Here is a 23293-nt window from a genome sequence, read left to right as displayed (position 1 = left end):
TAAGTTTCACCTCCACGACGCCGACATCACCGCGCTCCCCCCAAGGTACTGTCGTAACCAACAAGACCTCGAACTTGATTCGTACTCATCAAGAAGTTCTTTGATTTGGTATTTTCTGATCTAATATAAACAGAAGTCCAGCTCTCACACCGTCTCCTCGGGGCACAGCAGGTCGCCATTGCCGCACACGAACAGCATGGGCACCGCGATCCGGTCGCCCAGTGACGCGTCCATCCGGGAACCGTAGAAGCAGATCCCCATGCTGAAGCAGCCCTCGGCGTCGCGCGCTAGCGCCTCCACGAGGCAGCCGCCGCCGTAGCAGAACCCGACCACGCCCAGCTTCCTGGACACCCCCGCCGCCTTCAACTCGTCCGTTTTGTCGTCCGCCCCGGCCAGCGAGTCGTCACAGCAGGTTTGTTCTCCAAGGTGTTCCTCGCGCGTTCCGATCCATGATACACACACACCACATGCCTGAAGACCCTGCGACCATCGATGATCCTCCACCGCAGCTTAAGCTCCTCCACCGCCGCCGCCCCGCCAGCCGAGGACGACGACTTCGCCACAGGTAAGCCGCCACCGCCTCCTCCTCCAAAATTCCTCCGTTCACTAGGGGAATTCTCAGGCCAGCTGGGGAAGATGCTCTGCCAGGCCGCGAGCCAGATGGGGATTATGATTGTCATCCTGGACCCCCTTCAGGACTGCCCGGCCAGCTCTGTTTGCCACGAGCACGTCGTGGGGAGCTTCAACGACGGTGACACGGTCCGGGAGTTTGCCAAGAGGTAGGTGAATTTGCAATCCTATTGCGCTTGTTTGGAGGTCGTATCTATGCAATGTTGGTGGTCTGGTGTGATTTCATCCTTTTTAATTCTGATAGGTGTGGGGTCCTAATAGTGGAGATTGAACATGTTGATGCCGTCACACTTGAGAAGCTAGAACAACAGGGTGTCGACTGCGAGCCTAAAGCCTCCACGATAATGATTATTCAGGCAAACTTTTCCTGCTTGTGCCAACCATCTGTTCATTTTTACTGCTTTGAAATTTAAACGCAAATTCATGAAGTGCTGCATCTAGCTCACCGGGGATGAAAGATCTAATTGCAGCTGCACATTCAACTGATTTTTGATATGCTTCTCTTGCAAATTATCTATGGTTCAATCTCTTGAACCTGCAGAATCAGTTGTATACTTTGTTTAGTTGTGTTGACGCCAGATTTCGTCATCAGTAGAATCGGCGCCAAAGAAGAAAGAAATCGAAGGAGTACAGATGGGAATCGGTCAAAAGGTGCTACAGTGCGGAATCGGTCAAGTGGCTTTTGCTTCGCTTCAGAGTAAATACGCCAGGTTCCCAATCGGCAATCCTTTACTGATAAGAAATCGGCCGATCAGAAAAGAGGACTAAGGTGGGCCTGTATGGGCTTGGAAAGATGGAGGGATAAGGTGGAGTTCAGCCCACGAAGCGTGGGGTAATTAGTTTAGCACGGATTGTGCTTGTAGATATTTGTTTTCTGTTTGAATTAGAGATAGAGTCCTAGTCGGTTAAGAAAATTATTTGTACGGGGCTATAAATAGCTACCTTTGTGAATCTGTAAAAAGAACAATCAATCAATACAACAAGTTACTTTATTTTTCATACTTACTTTCGAGCAGGCGACTTCGCCATTACTTTTTCCTTCTCACGAGTTCGTGCGGGTTGGCAGGGCTGCATCATCTTGATCTCCGGCCGATTCTGTAAGTTCCGTTTATCGAGTAATATCTAAGCTTTAACTTCTGGCGTATCGCTGTTGTTTCGTTTAGATTTATTCATCAGTTATCGATATCAACTAGATTCATAGGTTTTTGCCTGTTTTCCTAGTTTTTTATCACCAGCTATCCTGCTAGGAATCGGTAGTATCGGCTTTCATTACTTTCTGTTGCCAGATCCGTTCGCTGCCGATTAGATCTTTTCCTAGCACTGTTACCACGTACCTTGTGTCGGTCACTTTAATATTTTTCTATCTACAAGGCTATAAGGGTCGTGCTATCTTGTAGCCGATTTCTTTACCATAGTAAATCGGCCGATCTGCCGATAGGCGTTCTCGATCGGAAACTTAGCCGATCGTAGTTACTGAATTTGACACGTGTTCTTCCTTGCCAATCAGCAGGTCAGATTGGCTGGCACGCCGCGCGAACCGCACCAGGGTATTCACCCGAACAGGAGCTAAGCAGATTCTCCCGGGTCGTGTGTCGGTTGTTGGGAGTCGGTTGACCGATTTCTAGCGCTAACACACTTTTGGCACGCCTGGTGGGACCATTACAACCGCTGTCATGTCGAAAGCTGCTGAAGTCTCCGAAGATAACGTCATCGAAGTGACGGAAGCAGATCTAAAGGACGACCAAAAAGAAGATCTGAATCAGTATTTGGAGCAAGTCCGGAAAACTTGCTTAAAATCTTTCAGTCGTTCCAGGAGCGGGGAGACTGTTAAAAAGACTCCTTTCCCTACTCCCCGCCAGATCACGATTTCAGAAGATTCGGACAAAATGTCCGATATGATTCAGCAATCTCTTCATCACGCCTTCATCAACCAATCCCTGGTACTTTCAAACATGGTGCACAATGCTGTTGTCAACTCCTTCGCCGGAGGTATACCACAGGGGTACAGGGGGCCCACGTATTTTCAGCCGATTCCACCAAATCAGGCTTATCAGGCTTCACAGCCGATCCAATCCTCTGTCGGAGGATCTGGTGCTTCTACGTCATCAACTTCTTTGGGATACGGCTCCATCCAGCCGTCCACTGCACCACTCCCTCCAGTCATCCCTTTACCCTGGGGGGGCACCCTTAAACACGACCGGTTTGAATCAATCGGTCAGCCAAGGAAATCCTCCGTTCCAAACACCCTCCCAAACGGCCACTCGGCCGATCATACCGCCATACCAGCCTATCGCTCCGGAGGTCAACAAGACATCAGAACTCATGCTATATGATGAAACGAGTGGTGCCTACAAGCAGCCGTCCTTTGCTACACCGCCGGCTTATACTCAGGTACCACCTTTTCATCAACCTCCTTTCATTCAACCTCCGATTTATCAACATGCGCCAACTCCGCCGCCAATTATTCCCCAACAACAACCGGATTGGACGGCACAAATCGCGGAGGTAATGCAAGAACAATTCGGCTTGAAGCCGAAGGTGCAAACGTATACCTACAGGACACCATACCCATCTACGTATGATTTGTTGCCGTTTCCCCATCGGTACAAGGTTCCTGATTTTACCAAATTTTCGGGGATGGATGATACCTCCACCGTGGAACATGTGAATAGATTCATCATCCAATGCGGGGAGGCAGCCACGCAAGATGCCCTGCGTGTACGGTTGTTCTCATCATCCTTATCTGGATCAGCCTTCCAATGGTTCACCACTTTGCCACCAAACTCGCTTATCACATGGGCCGATCTAGAGAGGCAATTTCACAAGTACTTCTATGCTGGAATCCACGAAATGAAGCTGTCTGACTTGACTAGCCTCCGGCAACGAAGTGATGAGCCGATACCCTCGTACATACAAAGGTTTCGGGAAATCAGGAACAAGTGCTACTCCTTGGCTCTAACCGATGCACAGTTGGCCGATATAGCTTTCCAAGGCCTGCTGCCACACATTAAGGAGAAATATGCCTCACAAGAGTTCGAGAGCCTGAGCCAGATTGTCCACCGGTTGTCCGGGCAAGAGGTGCGTCCATTCGATCCAAGAAGGAATTTCCAGAAGAAAGTGGCGTTTCTGGAAGAATTAGAGGATGAGGAAGACGCCGACATCGGACTTGCAGAGTGGGTTAAAGGAAAGAAACCGATATCATGCCCATTCAGTAAAAAGGAGCCGGAATCATTTGGTTTCGACACAACTAAAGCTGACAAAATCTTCGATCTTCTACTCCAGGAAGGACAAATTAAACTCTCACCTTACCACACGATACCCTCGGCCGAATAGTTGAAGAAGATGAAGTATTGTAAATGGCACAATGCCACGTCACATGATACCAATGAGTGCAAAATCTTCAGACAACAAATACAGTCGGCTATTGAGCAGGGCAGACTCAAATTTGAAGTGCCGACAAAACCGGCCAAACCTATGAAGATTGATCAGCATCCTTTTCCTACCAACATGGTGGATACGGGTAAGAATCCCCTCCAGACAAAAGTGCTGACATCCGAATCGGCGAAAAGGAGTGGTGCTGTCGATCCCAGGAATCAAGTCACGTCCGAAGACATTAAGGGAAAGCGACGGATGGAGGCCGACGACGGTGAGCCAGAAGGACCACGCATTACTTCCCAGTTCCTGCTCCAAAAATACCAACGCCAACATGAACGATCGAGGTCCCGAGAGGAAGCAATGCGTCGGCACGAGGAATACTGGAGATGCCCATTCTTCGTCCATTGTTGGGAAAATAACCTCAGACTACCATCGGCTGATACTTGCCCAGAGTGCAACGGTCCCTATCGAAGCAATCGGCCGTTCACAAGGTCTCGCTCCAGAGACGGAAGGTCAGAACCGATCAGCAGGAATCGGCGTAACCCAGATGATCAGCGCCCTGCCATGCGTGATCGGCTGGGGGGCAGAAATGACCGATATGATCGGTCAGAAAGTAGAAGCCATAATAGGCTGGGGGGCAGGACCGATCAACACGATCAATCAAATAGCAAAGCCAGCGTTCACAGCTGGCTCGAAGACATGGCCGATGCTCGGGTGACAGGCGAGAACCCGTTAGGACGCGGACCAGAATGGGAACGCGCCGGGAAAGAAGGGAGGCCGATAAACCCCAGATGGTGCCCCGACGGTTTGACCAAATCACAAAAACGGAGAATCCAACGCCTCCGTCAATGGGAGCAGCAAGAAGAAGAGGGCACGATGGACAAAAAGCAAGAAAGGCCTCGGGTGTGGCGCCCCAAAAGAAACGACAAAGGCAACGACGAGTCGGCAGGCGACGAATCGGCAGCCAAAATCGGTATGGTTTTTATATTGCCGATGGAGTTCATGACCCCTGCCGATCAACAGGATGTGTCGACGATAGAGGAACAAACAGCACGGTTGACTTTAGAACCGATGATGGCTACGTTCGAAAAGCCCGAAGACGATGAACGACAACATATGAAGGCATTGTTCCTTAAAGGGCATGTTGATGGACGCCCCCTTACTAAATTGATGGTCGACGGAGGAGCCGCCGCCAATATCATACCGTACGCCGTACTCCGAAAGCTGGGAAAGAGCGACGACGACTTAACCAGGATGGACATGATGCTCAAGGACTTCGAAGGAAAGGTGTCAAATGCTCGCGGTGCCCTCTGCGTCGACCTCACCATCGGCAGTAAGACCCTTCCTACCACATTTTTCGTCATTAATGGCAAATGGTCCTATAATATGCTTCTTGGCCGAGACTGGATACATGCAAACTGCTGCATCCCGTCAACTATGCATCAATGCCTTGTACAATGGGTCGGCGATAACATCGAGGTGGTCAAAGCTGACTCCGCGTACAGCATCGCGGCAGCCGATGCGCAGCAGTGGAGCTGCGAAACCGTCAGGTGCATATCAGGTAGGGTGTGGGAAACCGACTTCCTGAAGGTCACCGACTTTGGTCTACAGCCGATCCGAGCAGTCGGCTCCGAAGAAGCACAATAGATGGATCAATTCGCCCGAGAAGACGGGAAGCTGGGACACGGATTCACGTCGGCCGATTCATTGGAGATGGTAGATTTAGGTGACGGAACCAAACCAAGGCCGACTTTTATTAGTGCAAATTTAGATCCAGAGTACAAATGTAAATTGACAAATTTATTAAGAGAATTCAAGGATTGTTTTGCTTGGGAGTATCACGAGATGCCCGGATTAGATCGATCTATTGTTGAACATCGGCTACCTATAAAGCCAGGGTATCGGCCGTACCAACAACCCGCACGGCGATGCAATCCTAAAATTTTACCAGACATAAAAGCCGAAATAACTCGGCTGATTGAAGCAAAATTTATTCGGCAATGTCGTTACGCCGAGTGGATTTCTAATATCGTTCCGGTGTATAAGAAAAACGGGAAGCTGCGCGTTTGCGTTGATTTCAGAAATCTTAATCAGGCCACACCAATGGATGGTTACCCCATGCCTACGGCCGATGTGCTGATAGACGCCGCCGCAGGGCACAAAATTATTAGCTTCATGGATGGAAACGCCGGATACAATCAAATACTTATGGCCGAAGAGGACATACCCAAAACGGCTTTCAGATGTCCAGGCCATCTTGGTCTATTCGAGTGGGTGGTGATGACTTTCGGTTTGAAGAATGCTGGTGCTACATACCAGAGGGCCATGAACTATATTTTCCACAAACTCATCGGCCTCCTGGTGGAGATCTACATCGACGACGTTGTGGTCAAGTCTAAAAGCCACGAGGAACATCTAGCCGATTTGCGAAGGGTCCTAGAGTGTACCAAAAAACATGGTCTTAAGATGAATCCCAACAAATGCGCTTTCGGCGTCTCCGCCGGACAGTTCTTAGGATTCATGGTGCACGAACGAGGCATTGAAGTCAATCAGAAGACCATAGCGGCTATCAACAAAGTCGTCGCCCCACAGAACAAGACTGAGCTGCAGTCTCTAATCGGCAAGGTAAATTTCATCAGAAGATTTATATCTAATCTATCTGGACGGATTCAGGCGTTCACACCACTTCTGAAGTTGAAGCCAGACCAGGAATTTATATGGGGGGAAGAACAACGCAAGGCGTTAGAGGACATCAAGCGATACTTGGTCTCACCCCCAGTCCTGGTTCCCCCTCAAACGGGTAAGCCGTTTAAACTATATTTATCAGCCGATGAAAAAGCTATTGGGTCGGCTCTAGTCCAAGAGTTTGAAGGCAAAGAACGGGTGATTTATTACGTTAGTAGAAGACTCCTGGATGCCGAAACAAGATATCCTCCAGTAGAGCGTTTGTGTTTGTGTCTTTACTTCTCGTGCACCAAACTCAGACACTATCTACTGTCGGCAGAATGTATAGTCGTATGCAAAGATGATGTGGTAAAATACATGCTGTCATTGCCGATATTGAAAGGACGAATCGGTAAATGGATTTTAGCTTTATCAGAATTTGATCTACGTTACGAATCGGCAAAAGCCGTCAAAGGCCAAGTCATGGCCGATTTCGTCGCACAGCACTGTGGGCCGGAGAACGCCTTCATGGAACTAGCGCCTTGGCAATTGTTTTTTGATGGGTCATCATGCGGAGCCGGATCGGGAATCGGCATCGTCCTCATATCGCCTCGGGGGGCAAGATATGATTTTTCTCTGCCGATAGAAACCGCCGCCACAAACAATCAAGCGGAATACAGAGCTGTATTAAAAGGCTTACGATTATTGAGAGAAGTCAAAGCCGATTCTGTCGAGGTCTTCGGAGATTCGAGGCTAATTGTGGATCAACTAACCGGAAGAGCTGAGTGCAAAGATGATATATTGCGAATCCATCACGAAGATTGCTTACGGCTGTTGAAAGAATTCAGATCGGCAGTAATCGAGCACGTCCCAAGAGACCACAACGAAGAAGCAAACAAACTCGCTCAACATGCATCTGGGTATCGGCCAATTCCGGGCGCCATGGCCTTAGAACTTGCAGCTGATGATTGGCGTAAGGAAATTGCCGATTACTTAAAAGATCCTTCTAAAAAGGTGGAGCGACGAGTGCGCTTTCATGCTACCAAGTACGTGCTGCTCGAAGATGATCTGTTCTACCGAACGATCGATGGTGTTCTTCTTAAATGCCTTGGGACGGAAGAAGCCAAGACTCTAATGGGAGAAATCCATGAAGGGGTATGCGGAGCTCATCAATCAGCACATAAGATGAAGTGGATGATCAGAAACAATGGGTACTATTGGCCTACGATCCTTGAGGATTGTTTCAAATATTACAAGGGTTGTCAGGAGTGCCAAAAGTTTGGAAATGTCCAGCGTGCACCCGCATCGGCCATGAATCCCATCATCAAACCATGGCCGTTCAGAGGGTGGCGGATAGACCTTATCGGCCAAATTTATCCACCATCGAGCAAGGGGCACAAGTTTATTCTGGTCGCCACCGATTATTTCACCAAATGGGTGGAGGCAATCCCACTAAGAACTGTGACTTCGGCTATCATGGCCGATTTTGTAAGGGATCATATCGTCTACCGATTCGGTATCCCTCAAACTATAACAACCGATCAAGGAACAATGTTCACATCGGGGGAATTTGAGGAATTCACAACCGATATGGGCATTAAATTACTAAATTCTTCTCCGTATTACGCTCAAGCCAATGGTCAAGCAGAATCCTCGAACAAAGGAATAATCAAGTTGATCAAAAGGAAGATTGAAGAATGCCCGAAGAAGTGGCACCTATGTTTGACCGAGGCCCTGTGGGCATACAGAATGGCCTGCCATGGGGCGACCAAGTTATCCCCCTATCAGTTGGTATACGGTCACGATGCAGTACTTCCATGGGAGTCAAGGGCCGGATCAAGGCGCATTTCACTTCAGGACCAGTTGTCGGCCGATGACTACTCGGCTCTGATGAAGGAAGAACTTGATGACTTGGCCGGCCAACGAATGAGAGCTCTAATAAGCATTGAAGAAAATAAAAAGAGAGTGGCCAGGTGGTACGATAAAAAGGTCAGAGTCAAACAGTTCTCCCCTGGAGATTTGGTATGGAAGTTGGTACTACCGATCGGGTCGAAAGATCCTAAATTCGGCAAATGGTCTCCTACCTGGGAAGGGCCGTATAAAATCAGCAGATGCGCTCCAGGGAATGCGTATATTTTGGAAACAACAGAGGGGGAAGAATTCACCAGGGCTCTGAATGGGAGGTACTTAAAAAGATATTACCCGAGTGTATGGGTCGGGGCCTAAAGGAATAAACACAGTCAAACATGACCAACACGACTCGGTTTTAAGACGCATATGAAATCGACCGGAACGGCCGATTATATTCATAAAGGCCGATTACATTGATTCGGGCCGATTACATTCGTTCGGTACGGGCGACCGATTACATGGCCGACAAAACATAAAGTCGCCCTTAGAACAAAAAAAAAATTATGAAAACAAACTCATTATCCTTCTTAGGAGATTCCCCGTCCCGCTCCAGAGCACGAAGGCGCGAGGCCTCCGCCGCCGCCAGAAGGACGGGCCGAGGAAGCATGCGGGCCCCATCGGTGGAGGGCCGCGGGTTCCGAAGAAGTGGACGAACCCTATCGGCATGAAGCCGCGGATTGCCGTTCCTTTCCAGGAAATCAAGGATCGTGCAGGTCGTCGAAGCAATGTCACCACCAGGAACGTTGCGGCGACGACCCCTCATGGCTCGAGTCATATGGCGGTGTTCGTTCACCACGGCGTCCAGGACTACTCGAGCATCCGCGGTGATATGGTCTTGGAGCTCCGCCCGATGAGCTAAGATCAGAACTTTGTCCTCCGGGGTCAGAGGGTCTTCAGAATGTAGGCACTCGATAGCGAGCACAAGTTCTGGGCTAAGGCGTTGAGGCTGAAACAGAGAGGAAACAAGTTAGCGCATTCACTTCCTAAGATCTGAAAGGAGAAGGCGAAGCGTCACCTGGTTGACGGAAGAAGACGACGACGAAGCCATAACGAAGTGGTTGCGCCGATGAGAGGAAGAGTAAGAAGGAAATGGGAGCCGAATCAATGTTATCGAGAGGAAGCGCCGGGGTCGATATTTATACAGGGAAATCTGATGAGGCCACGTCCCATCGGTAATAAGGAAGGCAGTAAATGGAAGGCATCACGAAAGGTCAGTCAAAGACGGCAGTAAATGTTCGTACAAAACGGTCAGTGTTTTACAGATTACCCAAAAGGGTATCGATAGCCGTGATGGCCCGACGCCGGATCTGATCGGCGGAGTCAAGAACCCGTTGGTCTTCTTCTGCCGATCCAGGGACTTCCGATGCGGTGCGGTGGAGTCTTAGAGCCTCCTGAGCAAGACGCTGCCTCTCCCGTGTCAAATCGGCAATAGCCGAAGGTAACTCCTGAAGTCTGCTCTCTTCGGCGCTGATGGCCTTGGTCACTCGTTCCATCTCTTTGGCAAGGTCCGCCCTCCGTCGTTTGAGGCGATCTATTTCACTAATGATTGCCGGCCGTGAATCTTCCAAGACATGGATCCGCCGATTCGCTTCTTGAGCCTGATGCTTGAAAGCATTTTCATCTTCACGGATCTTGGCCAATTTCGCGCGGTCGGCCATATGACGAAGGGCTCTAAAAATGGGAATCCTCATGGACTCAATAAAAGCCGCCGGTGCCAACGCCTCTTCCGCTTCCTCTGGTACCCGTCCGCTGACGTCACTAAAAAGTTGCCGAATCGGCGAAGCATCTTCTACCAATCGGCCGATATCCCCTTGAAGGAGGGATCGGATATTGGTAAGCTTAGCCCGGACGTCGTCAGGGACGGAGCTTAAGGCCACTTGGCGGGAAGAAGTCTCCTCATCATCAGAGAGAGCGACTGCGAAAGAGAAGAGACTGTTGTTGGGAGAGTCCTGTTCCTGAAAAGAATAAAGGAAAAGGGTAAATCGGCAGGGGAACAGGGTAAATCGGCTGGTGAGGCTGGTTCAAAAACTTACCATCTTAAAACGGATTTCCTCATGCTGCGCTTGTAGAGCCGTTGTATCTTGTTCAGTGGCCTGAGTCATAGGTTCATCCGATGAAGAGGATTCTACGACAATCGGCACGGTGCTCGGGCCGGCTCCCTGGGAAGGAATCGGTGGTCGAGGAACGCTTGGTGTGCCGATGGTCTGCGTCGAAGGATCGGTTAAATATGTCATGCAAATACCCAAAGGGAGTCCATAAGACAAGTACCGTACCTCAATGGATGAAGGCGGGGGCGTGTTGGCATCCGGTCGAGTTGTCACTGACGGTGGTGTTTCCATAGAAGAACCCTAAGAAGCACAAAGTCAACAAGAGTTGATACCGAATTGACAAATCGGGAGTGATAAAGCTTAAACTTACTTGTAAAGCTTCCAGCAATAGTGAGGCGGCAGCCGCTCCGGCTTGTGTAATAGCTTGAGTATCAGCACTTTGTGTAGCCGGGGGCGGTGCAGTCAAGACTTCTGCCGATGCGGGTACAGGAGGGTCTACCGATTCCGTACGAGCCCAAACTCGGCGACTTGTTTTCTTGACGACCTTCTTCTGAACTCTCTTCGATCGGCCAGCAATCATATCGACTGATGGAGCGTCATAGCCGATGAGAGGGTAAGTGGTGTACGGATAACTCTCTATTAGCCGACCACTGCGGCTGTGCGTGGGAGGGGCTTGATTCCCAGCCTAAAGGAGAAATGAAATCATTAAGTGCTCATTTATGGTGAAAAGAATACAGTCAGTGATTAGAAATACCTCGGCGTTAGGATCAATGTTGGATGGATCTAGAAGGTTGCAGTATGCCGATGCTGAATTGCAGAATAGGAACTGCTTCCATTCAGCCCACCAAAGCTTGAAAGGCTGGATTGCGAATGGATATAATAGCCATTCATTCAAATTGATCGAACTGGAATCCGGAATTCGGTCTCGCAGCCGACAATAGTCCAGGCCAGTTTTGAGCGCTTCTCTGAACTTGATTCGGCCAGCAAAATACACCCGTATCGGCAGCTGACCCATGCCGAATTGTCGAGCAGCAGCAGATGGGTTGTAGAACTCATATGTAGGGGCATTTTTCCCCGAAAAGAAGTTGGCCGGTAAGATTCCTGGTTTAATTAATTCTTCATAAAGCTCTTCATCAAACCGGCCAGAAGTCGAGTCAAAGCAGAAGGGGAGCTCAAAGACTGGAATGTCTCGCTGGTATGGAAACCAGATAGTAGCATCCTCATTGAATCCATTGTAGAAACACCGGAAGTACTCGGCTACCTTTGTAGCAGAATAAGCACAACCTGGAAAAGCTGACGCTGCTTCGCCATAAGACATGCATCAGCGACGCTCGGTAGGGTCTTCCGCTGATTCAATATTGGGGAACATCATGTGGTCTACTGGCTGCCGGGTGATCCTGCTCATGTAGAGGTTCAGCCATAGATTCACAAACCACCAAGGCCCACCTGGGTTGCCGATTGGTTCTCCCTTGGAAAGTTTCGTGCCGATTTGGTGGAGCATGTGGTACACTGCGCCCAGAAGATGTTTTCCAAGAGGAATGTGGCTTCCTTTGGACAGCGCCTCGGCTAAAGACTGGGTGTTGGTTGTTGGGCCGGCGGCTCTTCCACAGAAAAAGTGTTTTTCCAGCCACATCATCAGGAAAGCGGTGTGCTCCCTGTTATCAACAGTACCGGTCTTCTTGTTATCACTGATAAAGCCCTTCCAGCCGCCGATTCCTCTTGTGTCCAGCCGATGCGACGGAACGTTCAGAAGTTGGAAAGGCGTGTCGGGGGAGGATATGTCTAAGCCGGTCAAGAGGACTACATCGGCCAAGGTGGGGGTCATAGGACCATGTCCAAATAAAAATGCATTGAGGGCGTCAGACCAAAAATAGGAAGCTGCCATCACTAGCGGTTCATTTTTCTCCATTTGCGACAGAGAAAGGTTGATGCATTGGCCGATTTTAAGCTCATCCCACGAAACGCTCCTTGACGCGGCTACCCGTTGGTACCATTCTCTCCAACCTGGGGTTTCATTTGGCCAGGATCTAAAAGTGCTTGCCCATTGATTCAAGTTCATATCGGACCGTTTGAAAGGTATCCGGTCAGTTTCCGAATCTATAAGAATCGCCGGATCTGGGTTTCCCATGGGACCAAGACAAACAAGGCCGGGACTATCCGTGAGGTGAATGGTAATTCTATCTCTAACCGCCTAAAAAGGAAAAGAGGGCATAGGAATGTAAGAAGTAGATCTGAAATATTGCCGATAAGGAGAGAATTCGGTGTTTACCTTCGGGATGAAGTTCTGAGTAATCGGCGTGGCCGCCGACGTTGGCGCAGATGATGGGGCTGTGAAGGGAACCGCCATTGGGATTTCTGATGAAGCCCTTGCATCTGTCGAAGAAGTGACGGCCGTCGCTACTTCCACCGGAGGAATTGTCCCTAGAGCATCGCGTGCTGGGGAGTTGCCGGAGGGAGTCGCCATTGAAGGGAAAGGGGGAAGAAGTGATTGGAGCTGAAACTGGAAGACTTCGATGGCAAGATTGAAGAAAGAAGGAGGTGCGCGCGCTGGGAAAAAGATGTGAGCTTGAAGATGAGTTGCGGAGAAATGATATTTATAGGGTGCCTGAAAGAAGGGTAAAAATGGAATTTTCACCGCGCCGGCGCGTCGAGTTTTTCGGGGTAGTGGCCATCGTGGGCGCCCGTTTCAAAAATTGCAATGATCAACCGGGAGACCGCGAAACGGAAGGATATTTTCACTGCGACCGTTTCGGAGGAGAGGTTATAAAGAATTTCGAAGTAAAAGATTATGTTTTACTCCGAAACTAGGGGGCATGTGTTGACGCCAGATTTCGTCATCAGTAGAATCGGCGCCAAAGAAGAAAGAAATCGAAGGAGTACAGATGGGAATCGGTCAAAAGGTGCTACAGTGCGGAATCGGTCAAGTGGCTTTTGCTTCGCTTCAGAGTAAATACGCCAGGTTCCCAATCGGCAATCCTTTACTGATAAGAAATCGGCCGATCAGAAAAGAGGACTAAGGTGGGCCTGTATGGGCTTGGAAAGATGGAGGGATAAGGTGGAGTTCAGCCCACGAAGCGTGGGGTAATTAGTTTAGCACGGATTGTGCTTGTAGATATTTGTTTTCTGTTTGAATTAGAGATAGAGTCCTAGTCGGTTAAGAAAATTATTTGTACGGGGCTATAAATAGCTACCTTTGTGAATCTGTAAAAAGAACAATCAATCAATACAACAAGTTACTTTATTTTTCATACTTACTTTCGAGCAGGCGACTTCGCCATTACTTTTTCCTTCTCACGAGTTCGTGCGGGTTGGCAGGGCTGCATCATCTTGATCTCCGGCCGATTCTGTAAGTTCCGTTTATCGAGTAATATCTAAGCTTTAACTTCCGGCGTATCGCTGTTGTTTCGTTTAGATTTATTCATCAGTTATCGATATCAACTAGATTCATAGGTTTTTGCTTGTTTTCCTAGTTTTTTATCACCAGCTATCCTGCTAGGAATCGGTAGTATCGGCTTTCATTACTTTCTGTTGCCAGATCCGTTCGCTGCCGATTAGATCTTTTCCTAGCACTGTTACCACGTACCTTGTGTCGGTCACTTTAATATTTTTCTATCTACAAGGCTATAAGGGTCGTGCTATCTTGTAGCCGATTTCTTTACCACAGTAAATCGGCCGATCTGCCGATAGGCGTTCTCGATCGGAAACTTAGCCGATCGTAGTTACTGAATTTGACACGTGTTCTTCCTTGCCAATCAGCAGGTCAGATTGGCTGGCACGCCGCGCGAACCGCACCAGGGTATTCACCCGAACAGGAGCTAAGCAGATTCTCCCAGGTCGTGTGTCGGTTGTTGGGAGTCGGTTGACCGATTTCTAGCGCTAACAAGTTGTAAGTTCAGTTCTTGTTCAGTAGATTATTTCTCCTGGAATACCCTTTTCAACAACTTCATTATCTGAACATGCAGTTTGATTTACTGATAGTTCTTGTGCACTGACACTCAATTGCAGGACAGATACAGGCAGAAAAATCATTTCTCAAAATTTGGGATCCCTTTGCCTAACTTCATGGAAGTAATGCACAAACTCCTAACCAGTTAATATTATTGGAGTTGCGACTGTCACTAGATAATTTCATAGTTTTGATTTGCAGGTAGATACTTCACACAGTATAGAGGAAGCAGGGGAAAGGTTTGGCTATCCTCTAATGGTAAAAGGCAAGAGGTTAGCATATGATGGTCGAGGCAATGCTGTTGCCCAAAACAAAGAGGAGCTATCTTCTGTTGTTGCTTGTAAGTAGACAAGTATTTTATTTAGGTTTCTTCTTTGGATTCTTAAAACTGCACTTCTTATTTGGATTAAACTGTTTACCCATCAAGACTCATTGACTTCTCTTCCAGTATTCAGAGTACCCATCAAGACTCAGTCACTTCTTGGACTTGATTCCCTCCTATCTATTGTGCAAGTTAGTGTGCTAACAGTTCTTTCATTTAAGATTCAAATTGAAGTAAATGCCGTAGAGATTTGATAATTGTAGCTGTTTTTCAGCGCCCACTCTTATACGTTCAGATTCTTTTTGTTTGCATTTCTTATTGTCTGATTTTTTCCTAAGAGCAGATCATTGGGGGTTTTAGTTTCTCATTTCTCATTTCACAACACCGCCCCAAATTCTGTGTTTCGATGCAAGCATAGAATGTTGGCTGTTGCATTCTGAAACATGCTTGTCTGGTTGGACTTAACCTCATGATTATAGCCATTAAAGTTTTCAAGCCTGATACTTTCTTTTGTAGACTTCATACGAACAGCACCATTTACTTTTATTGCAGTGTTTAGCAAGTGATGTTTGACATTGTGCAGTTAGGTGCTCACCAGGGCCTCACTAGCGCAAATGACATTCATCGCTACTTGAATGATAACCACCTAAGGGTGTTCGCATGTTTTTTTGCTAATAACAGCATACCAGAGCTCCCAGATAAATGAATCACAACTTTTAGTTAATTGACTATTAATTATTTAGTTCTATGGAATGATTGGTTTTGTCACCATCTTTGTACATGGTTGTCCTCTATTTTTCACCACTTATTTATTATGGATGAAGTTGATTGTTGATATTATTTCCACTTCCACAGATGCCAAAAGGTGTTCCTGTTGCGACTGTTGCTATTGGGAGTGCTGAAAATGCAGGTTTGCTGGCAGTTAGGATGCTGGCGTCAAGAGATCCTGAGCTTTACGCACTTCCGTTGGACTTTTCCCCTGGCTCACACGTCCGAAATCACCACGCATATTACCACCTTCTGCGCCTATGCCCACACGCAGTTCAGCCTACCCATTAGGAACATCCAAGCTGACAACGGAATGAAGGTGTTTGGGGCAGCACGGAGCAGGTGTTTGGGGCGGCTACAGGTTCGACAGGTTAATGATAATTTGGAGGAAGAATGCAAGGGTGAAGACTGTGCAACGGTATTTTAGGGAAATGATAAAAATAATTGACCTGTAGGATTTTGGACGAGTAGTATTTTAACAAAAGTGACGGAAGCTACGACGACGAATAATATGGGACGGAGTGAGTACACATGAACCCATCCAACATCTCATACAAAGCAGAAGAGATAACATCTGAAACAATGATCAACGAAACAACTTTCCTTCCAAACCCCACGGAATAGAGGTGTTGGGCTGCAACAGCAGGCGCACAGCAGAATTTGTTTACTCCAGCGCAAGTTAACAGTCGGGATAAAATTTGATTTGTTGGAAACGTCCCTACACACGGTCACAGCAGACCTCATTTGAGCAGACAGGAAGAGGTAGAAAATGCCAACGGATTCCAATTGTGTGCCTGATTTCTACATTGAGCGACACTCGGATTGACTCCGAGACATAAAATAAAGATGCATGTAAACAGGTCCAGATGGAGAGATTAGTATTAGCTCAAGCTTAAAAACCACACATTAAATGTAGGTACATCAAAAAAAGACAATAAACCATTTATATCTTACATAGCATACAAGCTCAAACTAATACAAGTACTTAAGACATGCCAACTCGAACAAGCTCCAGTGAAGTAGAGCAAAGACTACTTGAGCACGCATTTAGGGCAGCCATCATTCATATCATCCTCCTCCACATCACTTGGATCAAACCAATATGGATCAGGCACTGGCCACCTGTTATTCAGTAATTTACAACCAAACGTACTATGATCAGCAACTTTATAATGCAACTTCAATAGCAATGAGATGTATCAGCTTACTCATTTATTGGTTCCTCATCTCCACGGACAGGGACCCCGAAACTAAACTCTGTAGTTCTGTGAAATACACAGAAAAATAGATTTAATAAAACAATTATGCTTGATAGAACATCCTTCAACTAGTTTATTCAAATGTTAACCAAAGCTTACAGCTAAGTGCAAAATAAACTGAATACTTGTTCAAACAGGCACAATAACCAAAATAAAAAAAGAAATCTAGACATACTTAAAAAAACAAATATATACATACTTTTTTGTCTTCAAACATTCCAGGATTCTACAGAGATCTTCATAATCCATGTACGGGGTTCCTATTTTCTCACAATTGTAGCACATTCCATGAAAGTTCATGCCAATAAAATTACCATCAACATCAACAAGGGGCCCTCCAATCCCCACCTAACCAGGTTACAAAGGGGTTGTCAGTTGTAATGCAAAGAATCTCAGTACATGATGTGATAGGTTAGTTAAACTTATATTTACTTCCCAACATGTTTAAAGTGGGAAAAATAAGATCAACACTACCTTACTGATTTTACATGTGGAGTAACAAAGAACTTTGCAATCAAGCGAGCTTGACCCCAGAGTTAGTTTCCCACTTGCAGCCATTAACGTGCCTGATTGGAAGATCCGCCCAACAGCTACTACCGTAGAATTATTTACCAGAGAATCATGAAGATTCACAGGACGCTTCTCAAGATTCATAGGACAAAGAGCACGGTGATTATCAACATTGACTACAGCAACATTGTAATGTAAACTATAATGTTTCAATGTCCCTATTACTCTGCACTTTTTGCTTGGGAGCAACACATCAATCTGCAAACAATACAATGAAACTTAGGTTGTATCTAGAAACAAGGATCACAATATAGTCAGGAGCACTAACCCTCAGGTCCTCAACGATCTTATTTGGATCATTACGATCTCTAATCAAGCTTGCTGAAGTAAGAATTTTCGGATACTCATCATCATAGTCAATAAAAACTCCAGTGCATGCAAAAAACCTTGTTTCTCCTGGACACCACGATTCTGATCATCAGCAAATGATGACCAAACACAAATATGAAATAGTAAATAGCACATTACTGCAAAATCACCTTTGAAAGAAGCAAGTGCCACAACATTTCGAGATATCTCAGAAGAAACTCTTTTCCTGAATTCACCCCAAACACCTTTAGGATATAAATCACCAAAAGGATCTTCACAAGTATTAACCAAAATCATGCCACCTGAAAAATGATGCATGGTATAATACTAGAGGTACAACAGGGCTGTACAAAGGCTCAATGCAGGATAACTAAGAAAATGTACAAGCCACTCACGATTGACCATAGTCCTTGATGGAATAGGATAACCCAAAGAATTCAGATCCTGAAATTGTTCCTTGTCAACAACATCATATGCTGGTACAACATGGTCAAGTGATTAGAAGTAGCACATACTAAGTCTAAGTAAAATTTGCAACAATCAAATATACCCATAAGCACCTCATCTCATCTCAAGGAATCAATGATGGTCATGGTGTGCTCTATGCACAATCTAGATCTTCTGTAAATGGATTTATGTAGACATGTGAATGCAATATTTAATAGCATCCTATTGCCCTATATGCAATTATGCATGTGTATACGTACGAGCCAATTGATGATAAAAATTTTAAGGCAGAGTAATGTTACTTTTCAAAATTAGAATCCGTGGAATATCGATTGAGATACATCACATTGCAAGGGCACCATGCTAGCACGGTAAAAATGTTGACTGATTAGCGTACGCTAACAGAAAATCACAACTTAATAAAGAAAAGGTTAAACTAGTTAATGGTTATCATGGAAGTACATAAGCTACTTTGCACTACTAATGGTGATGGATTGCACAATAAAGACATTTGATCGGTCATGCTCACCTTTAGGATGGAAGTAAAGTTCCCCCCTGCAGAAGAACATCAACATGAGCACTAGCACCAACACTAAGTATCAACCAAGCACAATACAATGCCACCATGGTGGCAGAGTTGTAGGAAAGGAAAAGATAATAGAGATGAGTTACGATGGACACTTCAAAAACTTTTAGTGTAGTCTGAACAAAAAAACTCACATATTTTGAATAAGACATAAGCTTCAATACTGACACAGGATGACAGGAATATAGCTACTCTAAAAAAAAAATGCAAACTGTGACAGATACCAATAGCACAACTGGTCCATTGGCAGTTATCTTTAGGTAGAGGTACCAAAGAATTTTGTTGTTATTAGGGATCAACATTAGGAACTGCAACAAATGCACAAAGAAACTACAAAAAGGAATAAAGCTAACAAAACAGCTTACCTTTTAGTCTCATACCAACCATTCATGCCAACATAGCGAAATACCCTCCTTGATGTTGACCGTTCGAGAAATATTCTCCTTGGCAAGAAATAGCAGTGGTTCATGCCAACAAAATTTCCATCTATATCAAAAAATGCCGCCCCTAACGAATTCTAGAAAAAGAAAGAGTAACATGGATTTCACTGGAACAAAATAAAATGATCTGAAACAAGAGTTACTCCCCACTTTATCCCCAATTACTTGTAAATGCTTAGAAATGTATAATATCTTTAAAGTATGTTCCATTGCAAATCTAACCAATACAGAACCCATTCAACTTTATTGTACAGTTTAAAAGAACTTAGAAGCCAAACTATAGTCAATGGTGTTAAATAGAAGTAAACCAAGAGTAACACCATTTTCTATAGAATATGAGATGTAGCATTTCTAACCAAAGATTAACCCATATGAATGCAACTGTACCTCAGGGGAACGAGAGAATATAAGAAATTCTCTATCTTTAGATCCACGTGATATTTCCCCACTTGTTGCTATGAATTCGTCATAGACACGCCCTACAGCTATTAGCTGCTTACAGGGCACAGATTCCATCCCAGGATTAAGATGTATGCAATAAACATTAAGGGGGGACAAGACTTTGACAACAGCAAGTTGACAGTCAGAATCATATTCGTCCAGATAGCCTGTGGCAACATTTCCTTCATAGTACACTTCGATCTATAACATAAAGCATAGGAAATATTAAGGAATGACCATAGTTATCTTAAGTACACAATCAAAAATTAATGATTAGCAGCACCAACCTCTTCTTCATAGTCGCACGTCTGAAGAACACTAACCAACTTTCCAGTTGTCACAAACTTTGTGACATTGTTCTGGCATTCTATGGCAATACCAGAGAATGGAAACCGAAATCCGCGTGCTACAGAAGATCTTAATTTACATCATTCATAACTAACAATGTTTAAACATATATTTCGAAAAGTAAGGATACAGCAGCATAATCACCATTCAAAACAAGTGAGACAACACTTCTACGAAGATTTGATGCAACGTCTTCATGCAGCTGACTCCAAATATCTTGATTGTCCCCAAGTAAGTCAGTCAAAGAACCACGGTACAACAGAGATGTGAGTCATCAAATAGAGCTGCAAAAAAAATGTAGAGAAAAAGGAAGAGCCAGCAGACCTGAGATCGATGACTCTCCATCACTGCGAGTTCTTTTTTTCTTTTTTGAGAAAACACCTCTCTTCCCCTTACTTGCTGACATCTTTCCAGCACTAATAAAGAACTAAAGGTCAACTCTAGGTTACAACAAGCAAAGCATCAATGCAAATCCATGGCTGAACAGATAATGAAAGGGCCACTTTAAAATTATAGCCAATGCTGTTGGTTCTCTATCCAACAAATGTTTACTGTAAGCCTCAAAATCAACTTCAATAAAGCAAACAAAAGGCATTAATTCACTGGTTGTTAGTTTCTCACTTCTCAAATAATATCGACCAGTAGAAAAATGCAGTTCACAACCATGTTCAACCCAACCCTGAGAAGTATAAGCAAAGTGATAACTAGGTCGGCTACCAGGTAAGTGAAATCGATGGGAAGCTGCTCAGTAATGCGATATAGGTACCAACCTGCCCTAATAAGCTAATCAACCATGAAAAGCCAAATACAAGGTCAATGAAGCCATCATACTCGAACTAAGAAGGCCTCATCTTTTTAACAGATTCAAACAGCAAGAGAAGCAATCCGACAAATTGACGATTCAAGAAATAAGTCCTAAGCTAATGTTGATTTTCCAAATTTGGCGTTGGCGGCGTCCTGAAGAAATAATAAACCCACAATCCAACCATAGCACGCAGATCAACGACTATAAAAGGCGAAATATTTCAAAGAGTTCAAGAGAAACCAGAAAAAATTCAGTTCCGAACGAAAAGACGAGTTAAGATATGAGCTTGTCATATTTTCCTATAAAGAATGGTATGTTGATTCAGCAAACATGTTCAGCCAGGCCAATCAGAGCTAAGGTACGAGCTAATTAAATTATCAATAATCAACATAATATTTGTGCTCAAGAACAACAGCCTAAAACTGCAAACATAGAGCTAGTTATACTACGATATGTTGATATGGTATTACTGCAAAGTTAGCTTGCAATTCTTGTGAATCATGGCAGGAAAAATGTAAACAAACAGATTTGGCATATTTAACCTTTGAAATTAAAAGCAATAAAAGTTACAGGATTAGATATACTAGTACACGATTATATTGGAAGCACTTTGAGACCAGTAGAGAAATTATGTATGTTGAGTCATGAGAAAAGTGCATAATGCTGTACAATGGATCCAAGTAAATTATGTTTTGCAACGGAAATGCAAGTAAACAGATCCAATTGCTGCCTCAGTTGACCTGAGACTATTGCAAGTGTAGTGCCCAGATCCTAGTGGTTGCCAAAACCAACTCAATGCTACTAGTGGTGTGGTCAGGTAAGGTTCTAAAGTAATTTATACTAATCCTGTGAGGTCGTGAAGATTAAACTAATGCAATAGATACTGATCTAACAACTCGATTTTACATCTAGCTGTTCAAGTCTCTGAATAGAGCATGTACAGACAATTGCCAAAGCTCTATTGTGCTGAGCATGTACATATTTGCTAAATTGGAAATCAGATCTCTTAAGCAAAGTTTTGTGCTGAGCAAAACTGAAACCCTAGGACCCAGGAACGGTTTATAATATAAGTACATGTGTATGTTGTGTGACAGTTGGGGTTTTCCCCACTTTCATTTCTCACCTCCCAGGTTTATAATATAATTAAGTTAAATTTCTTGTAGTGCAAACTCGTACTTCATAATTCCTAGCTAAACAACACAGGGTACTAAATTAAGTTAGCACTGCCATCTCGAAGAAATGCCGTCACAGAATCAAGGATACTAGGGACTGCAAAAAGAGATAGCACTCAATGCTTGTTACTCTTGAACAAGAATATCAATTGACAGAAAATACAAATGAGATGGCACTCAACACTTTCTCCTCTCAATGAAGATTATGAATTGGCAGAAATCACAAATTTGAGGCTGCACCACGCTAACCAAACAAGAAAGAGGTGAAGATCAACATGCATGCCATGGATCTAGCAATTCAACATGCTAACCATACAAAACACAGATCTGTCTAAATCACTTTACCTAAACATCAAATCAAGGAAGCTTATGACTCAATTGGCAACAGAAGTAGATCAAACAATAAGCACAGCATAGATCAAGAAGGGGCTGGCCAGCCTGTGGCAAGGAGAGGCGCGCTGGTACATGAACGAAGCAGGAGCGTACGAGTACCTCCTGACTCCTGGTCGTTTTGCTGCCCTCCTCTTCCTCTTCGCCTACAGATCCTTTTCCTCCCCTGCAGATCCTCCTAAAGATTCTCCTCTCCCCGTGCAGATCCTTCAATTTTCCTCGTTCTCCTTCGATTGCCCTGCAGAAGAACGGATCTAGGGTTACAGGAGAAGAGGGTTTGAGAGAATGATGGGAGAGAGATCCATGACTCTGTACCGGCGACGATATGAGATGCAGCAGACGCCACCTCTGAAGTGCTCGCGGGGAGATAGAGGCACGGCGAGCGGCGGCGCACTCCGCGCTGGAGACGAGGTGGAGCGACGGGAAAGAGGAGGGCGGTATCCTGATGCGATACCGGGCAGGGAGGGGGTAATAATAATGGATTAATAATCGGATAAATTTGGATTTTTACCAACATAAATAATGGGTTTCGCAAAATTGCCACTGCAAACATGGATTTCGCGGAAATCACCACTTAAAACGTTTGACACCTTGTTTTGCTTGCCATTTTCTCACTCTCATTGACTTTTAGAGCGACCACTTCACTTCAAAAAAACTAGCTCCACCCCACTAGCTCCACACTTTCCTAGCTCTACTCCACCAATTTCAGAAAAATATGGAACTGCTGCACGTGTTTGGCTGGTGGTAGTGCTCCAGCTTCAAAAACATAAACAAGTGTTATGAAAAGTCTATTTTACCTTTTGTGAACGGGCCCACATGTCTGTCTCTTCTCCTTTCTCCCCTTTATCCTCTCACCATGTCA

At 45.3% G+C, this 23293-nt stretch overlaps 2 protein-coding genes across 2 annotated transcripts; one reads left to right on the top strand and one right to left on the bottom strand.

Annotated features, from left to right (window-relative positions):
- The first annotated feature begins 492 nt into the window (after positions 1 to 492).
- Positions 493 to 15602, top strand: LOC106804151 (phosphoribosylaminoimidazole carboxylase, chloroplastic-like). Its single transcript, XM_014804693.1, has 6 exons — positions 493 to 779; positions 875 to 986; positions 14634 to 14696; positions 14776 to 14914; positions 15023 to 15087; positions 15480 to 15602. The coding sequence occupies exons 1-6, from the start codon at positions 493 to 495 to the stop codon at positions 15600 to 15602; spliced, it is 789 nt and encodes a 262-aa protein (XP_014660179.1).
- A 909-nt stretch (positions 15603 to 16511) lies between these two features.
- LOC101783699 lies at positions 16512 to 22907 on the bottom strand. The gene is made up of 15 exons (XM_004956043.2): positions 22747 to 22907; positions 22534 to 22669; positions 20389 to 20480; positions 20209 to 20280; positions 20004 to 20122; positions 19663 to 19917; positions 19201 to 19352; positions 18779 to 18804; positions 18198 to 18278; positions 17973 to 18104; positions 17762 to 17889; positions 17398 to 17691; positions 17123 to 17271; positions 16873 to 16929; positions 16512 to 16786 (listed from the first exon to the last, which is right to left on the bottom strand). The coding sequence occupies exons 3-15, from the start codon at positions 20468 to 20470 to the stop codon at positions 16696 to 16698; spliced, it is 1638 nt and encodes a 545-aa protein (XP_004956100.1). The 5' UTR covers positions 20471 to 20480; positions 22534 to 22669; positions 22747 to 22907; the 3' UTR covers positions 16512 to 16695.
- Between the last annotated feature and the right edge of the window lie 386 nt (positions 22908 to 23293).

The sequence above is a fragment of the Setaria italica genome, chromosome II (assembly GCF_000263155.2).
Source record: "Setaria italica strain Yugu1 chromosome II, Setaria_italica_v2.0, whole genome shotgun sequence".
NCBI lineage: Eukaryota > Viridiplantae > Streptophyta > Magnoliopsida > Poales > Poaceae > Setaria > Setaria italica.
Note: the sequence above shows the minus strand (reverse complement) of the source record. Positions and strands in the feature narration are given on the sequence as shown.

Coding starts and splice junctions, on each gene's coding strand:
- LOC106804151 (XM_014804693.1), top strand. CDS start 493: ATGATCCTCCACCGCAGCTTAAGCTCCTCCACCGCCGCCGCCCCGCCA. Junction 987..14,633: donor CCACGATAATGATTATTCAG/GCAAACTTTTCC, acceptor ACTCAATTGCAG/GACAGATACAGGCAGAAAAA. Junction 14,697..14,775: donor CTTTGCCTAACTTCATGGAA/GTAATGCACAAA, acceptor TTTGATTTGCAG/GTAGATACTTCACACAGTAT.
- LOC101783699 (XM_004956043.2), bottom strand. CDS start 20,470: ATGTCAGCAAGTAAGGGGAAGAGAGGTGTTTTCTCAAAAAAGAAAAAA. Junction 20,281..20,388: donor TGGAGAGTCATCGATCTCAG/GTCTGCTGGCTC, acceptor GGGACAATCAAG/ATATTTGGAGTCAGCTGCAT. Junction 19,918..20,003: donor CGTGCGACTATGAAGAAGAG/GTTGGTGCTGCT, acceptor TTTATGTTATAG/ATCGAAGTGTACTATGAAGG.